Below are 11,872 nucleotides of genomic sequence, written 5' to 3' on the forward strand. Positions count from 1 at the left end.
ATCCCTACCAAACAAAGCGCAAAGAATATTTGTTCTATAGATGATGAGTTAGTCGTTAGATAATTGGTATTTAGTAAGTGTGATTTTTTTTTAATGTCTTAAATCTTGAGTTCAAATTCCAGGAATTCACTGAAAAGAGAGTTGGTCTTTAGATAGATTGAGTAATTTAACACATAATACTACGTACAAATAAAAAAACAAAAACAAAAACAAAATTAACTAAACAACATGACATTACATTACAGTTGAGATTGAAGTACCAACTATAGGCTGGTGAATTTTAAGACAACACATAAAAAGCAAAAAAAAAAAAAAAAAAAAAAAAAAAAAAAAAAAAAAAAAACACAAACTAGACTAGTTAGTACATAGTTTTTTAGGAGCTGTCTATAATAAGGTATCGAGTATTCATAGCGGTAGGGTTTGATCAAAATCACATTAAAATAAGTACTTGACACTGATAGAATGTGATATAAATCTAGAGGTTTAAACTGAACCCCTACGTATATCATATTTTTCACACCTTACCTTATCCTCATATTTTTTACTATCCTACGTACAATCCCTAGATGTAAGGTTAAGTACACCATTTCTTCTAGTAGGCTTGGAAAAATATTACTTACAAGAGAACTAACCTAGATATATATATATATACATATACATGTATATGCCTACAATTAATACGCAGAACCATTCATTTCATGTCAATATGGCCTTACGTGAGAGACATATTTGATTATATAACCTCGTTTGGCGGCTTAGTGAGCTAGGTTGTCCAAATCTTCCTCGTCAACGAAGCCATATCTGTTCTTGTCGAAATGGCATAGGGCTCGCCAACCGGGAGCGGAAGAACCTAAGTTTGAGAATGCATTTTTGAGCTCTTGTCTGCTCAGACGACCGTCGCCTAAACACGCCTTTCATTAACTCTGCTTCCTGGTCCCACTCACACAGTAGCAGTCCACAATCATGATATAACTGGTGTTTTGATGGGTGCCCTAATACAGGAACAACTAATTAATAAGCTCGATTAATGTGTTATTATAACTTATAAGAGGAAAAAAAGGTCACAAGCGCAAAAGAAATTTCAGTCTTAAGCATTTAATTAAACTTTTGAGAACCAGTCTACCAACTGAATCAGGCCACGGTGTAAATCTTTGGTCTAGTGCTTGCCCAGATAATTAATAGATGAGAGAACAATATGGCCATCCAATTTGCACAAATAATTGAAAGATGTTGTGTCAAATCATTAAAGCAAATGCATGCAGTCCATGCAATATGCTGTTTTTTATCGTTTTATAAGGATTTTTACCTACTTTCTCGATCCTTCTTCTTCTAATTATTATTATATTTGATAGTAAAGCTTTCAATACGAAAAGAAAGAACACAAGAAAAGTTGGAAATATATATGTACATATATATAGAAAACAAATAATGTCCCTGCAGGGTGAGCAAAAAAATAAAATAAAAAAGGATTTAACGGGTCATGAGCAACGATGTGCCTATCCTTATCCTCCTAACCCATCTTAATGAGATGGATTGAAAATTTCAAGCCACTAAAATCTGTCGGTTGCCAACAAAATTCACCTCTTAATTAGAGCTCCCATCAAACCATGTATCCATGATCGCCTTGACGTCGATCACCCTTAAAATTTGACTAAATGAACTTGCATAAAACAAAAAATTAGTTAACCTGTGAAACACACATATTTATTAAGTATGCTTTTGCTAAGGCTCTTTTTTTTTTACCAAAAAAGAGAGAAAAGTTTGAGCTGTTAAGAAAGATCAAGACATCCCAACTAGTAATTTAACTCCCAAATTAAACAGAATAATGTCGAATACTACTATTTTAATTTGCACTTTTTTTTTTTTGTAGAAACGACTATTGCAATTTGCTTGAATCTCTTAGGATGTGGCGCCTAAAATATGTTCGGAAAGAAATTGAATAATAAATACATTGATAACAATATTCTATTTCTATAGAGTTTTGAGTATATTTCTTTTTTCCCTTTTTTTTTAAAGAAAAAGATTTGAATAGAATCTTATATCCATAAATTTTCTGAGATAATTAATTAGAAAATAACTAATATTCTGTTCGCTATCTAGTTTACTATATTGCTTCTAAAAGGTAGTAATTGTGCTTTTCAATTTTATTTTATTTTTTATATGCAGCTATTTTTAAAACTACCTATAGTTATATTTTCTTTTCTAAGGCAGTAATATAAGTACAGATGATATAAGATATAAATCATATGAGTAAAGATTCATCTGGGAAAAAATGGAACCATGATATAATTATAAGCTAGTTACATTGTTTTAGCTGGATTAAAGTTGCAAGAGAAAAAGCTACTAGTTACAAGTTTCCTCGCCATCCTCTTTTAGGAAGCTTAAGAATTTCTAGCTAAAGCTAGCTAATAGCTCCTTCAATTTCTGTTTGATGAATTTAATAATTTAATTTCGTTGCAATATCAAAAGGCAGCATTGCGAGTCACTTATTCCCTTTACTTCTTTAATTTATAATATTAAGATAAGATTAAGATATAGCTCTGGAAAGGCCGATAATTATTCTTAACTCTCAAGTTAAAATCCTTATGTGTTATAAGGATGCCGTCGATGGAATAAACCCAAAAATTTTTTTTTTTTTTTTTAATGATGGATCAGGCGACATTCATTGAAAGTGGGAAGTCTTAGCAGTTTAAAACCACTTTTTTTTTTTTAATAAGAATGTTGTAATGGACGTTGTTAGGTAACTCTTGGGGTTGAAACTTGTGCATAAAGATAATGACTGTAGCTTATATGATTTGTGACAAAATAAGAAAAAAATAATGATAGGAATTAACTTGATAATTTAGATTGATAAATGATATTTGAGTTCTTAGTATGCATTCTTATTTAATGAATTAAATATTACCAAATGTATTTCCACATCACTTATTACACAAATTTAATAAACAATTTAGTATTTAACCATAGCATTACAGGATTTTTTTTTTCCAAGATTCAATATTTAACATTTTGCGAGAGTTAGACAAATAGTATAATCTTACTAATTATGTTGATATATAGCCAAAAAAAAAAAATTATAATAGTGTTTCATAAATAGCAAAAATTAAATCACAACACAATTACTATGAAATTTTGTAGCACAATAACTATACTTCAATTTCACTCTTATAACCCACATATATAGTGTATTGTCGTTTTACTAAATTTGTTTTTTGGTAGTCAGCCGTAGTCCCTCCCTCCCTCCCTCTCTCTTTTTTGCTTCACTTTTTTCTTTTTCTTTTTTTCTTTATGATATCATATAACTTTCTCTTATTAATAATGAGTGAGAAATTTGGTAGTGGGATTGTTAATGGATGAGCCAACCTAGTTCGGATGGCTAGTTTTCTTTGTTATCAGTTATTCTTTCTCACGATTAATTAAAAAAAAGGAAATATATTCTTTTCATTGTCGGAAGTACGTAATTCTGAAGCTCTGCGTTCGACTTCAAAGAAAGCTAGTAATACTACTCCAATTAATTAGTTGGATGAATTTAAAAATAAAGAATGAAAAAAAAATCTAAAGCACAAAAGAGAAGAATATACAGTGCACAAAGAAGAGTTTTTTCCTTCCTATTGTTGATCAGTATGATGAGAAGAAAAGAAAAACTAGTGAACTGGATGATTACCATTAGTTAATTTGGCTTCAAACATCCACTTCCGGGGTTGATCAGCCATCTTCTACTCCTTCTAATCACTTCATCGTCTAGAGGGGCGTAGGGGGTTGTCCTGCAAAAGACACTCTAACGCTAAAATTATACATATATTAATCGGGCAAGTGAAATGACAGAAGAATATTCTTTTAGAAAATAGCTTGAGACTTGAGAGCAGAAGAGAGAGCTAAATATTAAATGTATCGCATTCTATTTATATGATGAGCGTCGTGATTCGATGAGTATTTTTACTTTTTTATTATTATGACACGTCATTGATTCTTACTCAATTAGGATTTCCTTAAAATATTTCTCCTATAGAAGGTCCCAGAAAATTTTTCAATCCGATAGATGTCATTTTCAATTCCGTTATTTACTTTACCCATGTCTGTTCATTATTGGCCATATCGTTCTTAGAAAGTGAAGAAAGCACATCGATCAATTCATTCGAGCTAGGTCCGGCCTCTTCTTGGTACGGTTTCTCTCAGTCTTAGTTACGGCTCAAGCCTTTGAAACGTGGCGTGATCCCATGGCGGGAATGAAAATCTCCCCAACAATCTCCAATTGGGATGGTTTAAATGGTTTTATTATTATTATTTTTAGTGAGAGGTGGAAATTACTACGCTGCTAAGTTACAAAAATTAATAATAGTTTTATTATATAAACCCAGATATATTATGCTGCTAATTGAAAAACAAAAAGTAGAAAGAGGAAATGACAGAAAAAGGAAAACAAGACTACAGGAAGGTAAAAACTGGAATAATACAAAAATATATAAAAACTTCAAAACTGTTTATTAACAGCATCCCTAATCGTAAATTATCTACTTTCAAAAGGATTTAAAAGCACATTAGTCTCTGTATTTTGTCTTTTTGTTGTCACATCTTTCTTATGCAAGTTTTTTTTTATTCATTCTTTTTACTTTCTTACCATAAAACTCCTCCTCTTCATCGTTTTATATAGAGTGCTCATCCCCACCAAACGAGAGCGCAAAGAGTATTTTGCTTTATTTAGTATTTTTTTTTTTTTAAAGAGAAATTTCATTACCACAAGGAATGAATTATAAACTCAAAATAAAGTGGCACATGAGCTCAAATACAATGCAATTCGACCCGAACGGTAGAATCCGCCAATAAAACAATAATAGCACAAGGGTAAATACGAATGGCGATACTCAATAGAGAAAAGTCCGATCGACTGTTGTAAATCGACTGTTATAGATGATGAATTAGTTGTCAGAATAAGTAATATTTACATTAACACAGGTAATAATATGTATTACGTAAACCAGGAAAAGAAAGAACAACACGACATTAGTATTGGAGAATCTAATGATTCGGTGTATTTTATGTAATTATCATGATTTTGTAATTAGGAATTGTAATTGATTTAGTTTCCTAGTTTAGGTAGTCTGATTTGGTTTCCTATTTTCCTTACGATTTGTAATTGATTTGTAATATCATCATGAGTGGTAATTGGTCTGCAAGAATCCTTCAGTCAAGGATTTCACCTAGGATAGGATTTCATCCAGATTAGGAAACTTTATGATGCTAAAGTCTGTATATATTTCACGAGCAAATCAATACAAAGTATGCCATAATTTTCTTCATCACCATAATTAGTACATCTGAGATTGAAGCAGTACGAATTAACCAAGGTTTAATTCGACAGCTAAAGTTTATACTCCAAGTTTAAGAACTCGTACTACGCACGCAATTTACTATAACATGTATTATATACCATCCCTACGTACATTCCAGCACTCAAGATTACCATATATTTATATACGAGATCTAATAACCTAATTAGCTAATACCGATGGAGAGACACACACATATATATATACACACACACACACAGAGAGATATATATCTATATATATATATATATATATCTACTCCATGGTATATACATAACCTAGTTGGGCGACGTATCTAACTAGGTCGCTAAACTCGTTCTCGTCGACGAAGCCATCTCTGTTCTTGTCGACGTGGGAAAGGGCTCGGCTAGCTCGCCAACTGGGAAAGAAAGAACCTAAGCTTGAGAATGCCTTTGTGAGCTCTTCCCTGCTCAAAAGACCGTCTTTGTTGGTGTCGTGTTTCTTAAACACGTCTTTCAGTTGTTCTTCGTTGTAAGGCGCCTTGGCCACGGCCTTGGACCCTATCACATTGTAACTGATTTGAATGTTCTTGGTGTTTACAACAGTCGACATGATACTAAATATATGTATATATGTGTGTGTGTGTGTGTGTGTGTTTATACCAAAGGGATTAATATATGAGAGGCTTTATATAGGATCACGCTATATGTTATATTTAACTAATAATTATTGCGTATTCACGTATTTTAGAGAATGTAAAGCTAACATTCTTTTTACGATATCGAATAAAAATAAAAAATAAAAAATAAAAATAAAAACAAGATGATCAAGCTGAGAGAATATATCTGGAAAAAGAGGGTATAATAATGGAACCATTTGCAAGTTGTAGGACCTTCTCACAATTGAACCAGAGCACGTGCCACATTCTTGGTCTACATACCTAATTAGAGGATAAGCTCGAGGGGAGAGAACAAGGCATCCAATTTGCACAAATCGACAAAAGAAGATGCAAGCATGCACAATATTCCTGTAGTTTTCTGCACAAGTATGCATATATATATATATATATATATATATACCGGGGTCAGGTTTTTTTTATTTCTTTGGCTGAAGAGTGAATCTGATGACCGTGATTGAGGAAGCATCATATGTAATGTGCACCTCAAACAACAGCAGAACTCTTTTAGGATTTTTTTTTTTTAATCTCGTTGTGGGGTTCCCCTTTACATTGCTTAAAGGTCTAAATATTGGACCATGCATATGCGGATGGCTTATTACTCGTCCTTTGGACTCGATGTTTAGCCCAGTCCGACATGCACAAGAATCTAGGCTAAGCCTGTGTTTCTGGCCCATAAGTCGGGCTATATGTAGAAAGAGAGCTCTGAGTCTATTTCTTTTTATACTAAAAAGGTTTGTTCTATGATTGAAGTACAAAAAATAAAAAAATAAAGATAAGTAATATTTTGTTCGCTCTCTTTTTTTTTTTTTTTAAAGTGGTACATATATACTGGTGCTTTTCAGTTCTTTTTCCCCTTTATATATGCAGCTATTTTAAAAACACCTGTAATATCTTTTTATAAAAAACATATTTTTCTTTGATACATCTTATTGAAACTCTTTTTATAGTCGTGTTCTAGATTTAAATTCTATAGCGATCACTAGCTAGACATAAGAAGTAGATATTCATTTTATTCCTTCTGCTTCTAATTACGATAGTTAATGGGTGATGATATTCATTCCCAGCATATACCCTGGCCACAAATTAGTGAACACGTCTCTACTTATATAATCTAAACGCACTTAAAAGTTTCAGATATAATCACATAAACCACAAATATCATTAACAATCATGAGTCCCCTGTATAAGTTTCACTTTGAACGGGCTGGTTATACATAGGTTGGAAGGTATATAAATGGGCAATCTTCATAAATATTTTTACAATGGATCAGGATTTTTATTATTCATAACCTTTTTAGTTAAATAATTACACTAACAAAAATATATTTATCAAGAGTAAAAAATAAAAATCCAGACTCATGTACTCTTAAAGATAAATTTTACAATTTTCTCTAGATAAATTCTTATTCAGAATCAAATGTGAAAGTAAGGAAAAAACTTAAACAACTTTTCTTTACGAAAATTAAGTAATAGTCCTAAATTAAAACGACAGTTATTTTATTTTTTATCTTTATTCTTTGGATTGATTATAAAAATTCATCATAAATTATGACCCATGTAACCCTTTAGCCTCTGATCTTCAAAAAGTAAAATATGTTTCCCCAGAACTATGAATCATTAACAAAAATGCTCCTTCTGTCAGTTTTCTAACAGAAAAGTGACTCATATTACATAATTGGGGGCATTTTGATAATCCTACATGTTCTTGAAAAATATTCCTAACTAAAATTAAAACTTTCTGAGTAATTTTTATTTAATTGATTAACTAAGAGAGTTAAATTAAAAATTTTGTTTAATTTTTTTATTTTACTTTAAATTAAGATTAAAATTTATTTTTTTAAGAAATACAAATTTAAAAATCATGGGTACAAAGTAATTGTGCACCATACTGTTTAGCAACAGTCAATATTTGTATGACATGTAGAAGTTCTGTCAGAAACGAAAGGAAATGAGTATTTTTGTTAATAATTCATAGTTCGAGGGAACGAGTGTTACGTTTTTAAGATTAAGAAATAAAATGTTACACGAGTTATAATTCAAGAAAAATTTTTGTAAGTAAACCTAATAAGATTAAATGGTAAATGGTAATTTAAGAAAATTAAATGAACACTCAAAGAACACATTATCTAAAAAAAAAAAAAACAAGAGCATAATAAAGATAATCTCAAAGTAATAAATTGCGTGTGTAATCTTTGCTCTCAAATTGAGGTAATTTATAGTATATTAGGAATAGAGAATTCAATTCTCTTTATCATTAATCTGAGAGTTTGTTTTCTTTTTAATAAGATCATTCACTTCTTGGGTGTTACAATTAATAAATAATTAATATGAATTAAATCTTGACCATTGGCTGCTTTTAATTACCGACCGTTTACACTACATGATGCTGCCTTGTGGCCCCAAAGTTTCGACCTTTAAACCAAACATTAATATTCAGACAGCCACATGCTCGGGGTGCTAAGATGGTCGGTTGTTTCCAATATGCTCGTATGATTGGGTGTTCGAATGCTCTGATGCCTGATTTATTACTGTTTGGATCAAGTCACATGGCAATGTCACGTCACAAATATATTATTGCAAAAAAAAATCCCATTCAACATCAGATATGATAATTAAGACAAAGCCTTTTGGCTAATGCAAAAGAAATTGAAATTTATCATGCTACAGAATTTGAGACCAAACAAATCCACCTTTATTTTTTTTCATTTTCTTTATCTACGTAAAACCTTCCACTCCAAACATGACATACATCTGAGATTGACGTACAAACCAAGCTGGTTAATTCGAAAAACAAAAGCATAAATTCAAGCACACAAACTGGAATACGTGTAGTACATTTCTCTCTTTTTTTCTTTTTTTTTTTTTTTTTTTTTTTTTTTTTTTTTTTCCTACATCTACATTCAAAACGTTTCGGATTTATTTACTAAACACTTATTCTTCTCCATCTCCATCTTTCCAGTTATATATGCTTGAGCATAACATACATAAAGAAGTTTCAACTAATGTACGCAGAACATTCTAGACGTTCACGTCGATGGTGAGACATGCATGCATCTATTTGGTTGTATAGCCTCGTTTCGCGGCGTATCCAACTAGCTTCTCCAACTCTTCCTCGTCAACGAATCCATCTTTGTCCTTGTCGACATGGCGGAGAGCTTGACGAGCTCCCCAACCGGGAGCAGAAGAACCTAAGCTTGAGAATGTAATTTTGAGGTCTTGCCTGCTCAGTCGACCGCCTTCACCGGTGCTGTGACGCATAAACTCGCCTTTCAGTTGTGCTTCGGTGTAGGGTTTCCCTTTCTCTGCCCCAGTGCTACTCATGTAGTGAAGGTCATTGTCAATGTTCTTGGCTTTAACAATACCCATGATATTATAATATTGTTTATGTAAAAAGGGTAATTTGGTGTTTTGTTGGTGATAATTTGGGTGTCCTAAAAGAGAAAATATAGTATACTATAACTTTTAAAAGTTGATTAATAGGCCAGTCCCCTAATTTGGCTCAGTTCGGACGAAGTATTGAGAGGCTTTATATAGAGTATTATATATTGTCGAGATCACCATATTGTTAATGTTGCATTATTCACATCCATTTGATGATTTCAGTCATGAACTCAGATTAAGTATGTAAGGAGTGACGCAAAGTTAGAGAATATGTCTCTAATAATATATTCTTCTTTATTAGTCAAAATGTAGGCACTTTATGGTCAGGCACAGAAATAGCATTTAACTGAAAATTGTAGGAGGGTTGTCCAAATTTAGTGGGTTAACAGGGCACTGCCGATATTCTTGGTCGAGCTAGCTATCTAATTAATGGAAGGGAGGGAATACATGTAGCATCCATAAAAGGAAAGTTAATGCAACAAGAACAATATTCTTTCATATTTTTGTAAGGAATTTGTACTTTTTCTTAATCTCTGTGGGCTAAACTGCTTCGTAGTAGAGAAAGGCAACATATTGAGGGTTAGTGTTTAGTGCGTGACGAGTTGTTTTCAACGGTTCAAGTGCCACATTCAAGTTTTAGGAAATAGTTAATTTTCGTATCTTGCATGTTATTTTCCGTAACGATATTAAAATTTTGTATAGTAACATAAATAATAGAGTTGAAAAAAACACTAGTTAAATTTAAAATTTTCTCTTTAAATATCTCTTTGATACAACATTCTAAACGGCGCTTTTTATAGGTGTGTTCTATACTCTGTCTCAATTGAGGATTAACATTTCAAAAGAAAAGGAAAAAAATAATATATATATATAGGGACTGAATAACAGATTATCCATATGGAAATGATGAAGAAGAACATAAATCGTATCATGCAATGGCCAGAGCAAACACATAATTCATAAATATAATCGTGCCTGATCACCTTATTGGGTTCAGGTCAAGAGGGATCAAAAGGTGATGAGTGTTTAAAAAAAAGAGAATACACGGTTTGCCTTTTTTTTTATAGGTCTATTATTAAGACATTCTAAATAATTGAGTATTATTATGGGCTTTTATTTTCTGTTCATTAATTGTTAAAATATTAAAAATATTGTTGGTCCACTTTTTAATAGCTTAAATTTTTGGAATGAATTGATATCAAAGTAGGAGGTCCTGAGTTTAAACTTCCGTAATTACACTCTTTATTCTCATTTAAATTGTCATCATGTGTTGAGTCTTTAATATATTCACGTGTTAGGTTTTCTAATTAATTTACTCACACGATTGTCTATTGTCCAACCCCACACGTGAGGGGGAGTGTTAAAATATAAAATTATTGTTACCTCACCTCCTAATAGTTTAAACTTTTACGATAGATTGGTAAACTAATATTATTTAAATGACAATAGTTTATTTTGAGTGGAGTGATATAAATAATATATTTTATAACATTTTGAGTGGTATTTTTTTATTTTTCCTTTAAAAATTGGCTAAATTGATCTAACTGCTCATCGAATCACCAATTCATGTGGTTTGGATTGATTTGTTTGAGGAATTGTGCAGAATCTATTGCTCAATCGAATGAAAACGTAGAACAATTGCAATGTATCAAACCGAGTTATTAAGAGCTAATTTTTTGAGCATTTTCACATTTCTTAGTTTCCACAATGTGATTAGTTCAAAATTTCATCTCAGTTTATGTCTTTCCGTATTAATTTGTTCTTTGTCTTCAGAGTTTGAAACACATTTCAAATATTTTTTATTTGAAATTTTTTTAATAATATTGGACTTTTGAGTGCCGTAAATGAGAAAAAAAAAAAAAAAAAAAAAAAAAAAAAAAAAAAGGTAATTTTTTCTTGAACTGAATCCCACAACACGCAACGCAAGTGTTTTGACCCACCTCATTGGGCTCAGTTAGTCCAATCCTTAGGCCCTACGGAAATGGTGAGATTGCACACTATCCCTTTAGTGCGATACTGAAATGGGCCTTCGGCGAAGAGCAAGCGCCCATCTCTAATAACGGATCATACTCGCCAATAAATCGCGTCTTCAGGACTTCAACACTTCTAAACTAAACACTTGGAGCGTGGTTTCTACCTTCCCCAATCGCGAGTCCGCAAGGGACAATACTTTCCCACACAGCTCACTTCCAGTTTCTTCTATCGAAGTCGAAAGCGAACGCTGTTCGACATTGAGAGTTTCCAACATCCATATCAATGGAGTCCCCAAAACCCTGCAGGCCCTCCCCAAACCCTCTGCTATCACTCTCCGCCTTCATCCACCAAAACTGCCTCCGCTTCGGCGCCGAGCTCGCCGGCCGAATCGAAGAGACCAAGCGCTTCGCCGGAGCCCTAGCCGGAAACTTGCCGGCGGTGGTCAATCAGCGTCTGCCTTTCTCTCTTCCTTCTCCCCCTTTCGCTTCGTTGACTCAGCCCAAACCCGCGTCGGCCGCCGCCGCCGCCGCCGCTGCCGCCGCTGCCCTGG

General features: G+C 32.7%; 1 protein-coding gene across 1 annotated transcript in view; it reads left to right on the forward strand.

Moving 5' to 3' along the window:
* The first annotated feature begins 11,472 nt into the window (after window positions 1-11,472).
* LOC21389765 (protein TIC 22, chloroplastic) overlaps window positions 11,473-11,872 on the forward strand; it is a 3,564-nt gene continuing 3,164 nt past the window's right edge. The window contains exon 1 of the mRNA XM_024173617.1: window positions 11,473-11,865. Coding sequence (XP_024029385.1) covers window positions 11,605-11,865 — 261 coding nt within the window. The 5' untranslated portion in view covers window positions 11,473-11,604. The remainder of the gene's footprint in view (window positions 11,866-11,872) is intronic.

This window comes from Morus notabilis, unplaced genomic scaffold (genome assembly GCF_000414095.1).
Source record: "Morus notabilis unplaced genomic scaffold, ASM41409v2 Scaffold823, whole genome shotgun sequence".
In the NCBI taxonomy this organism is placed as follows: Eukaryota; Viridiplantae; Streptophyta; class Magnoliopsida; order Rosales; family Moraceae; genus Morus; species Morus notabilis.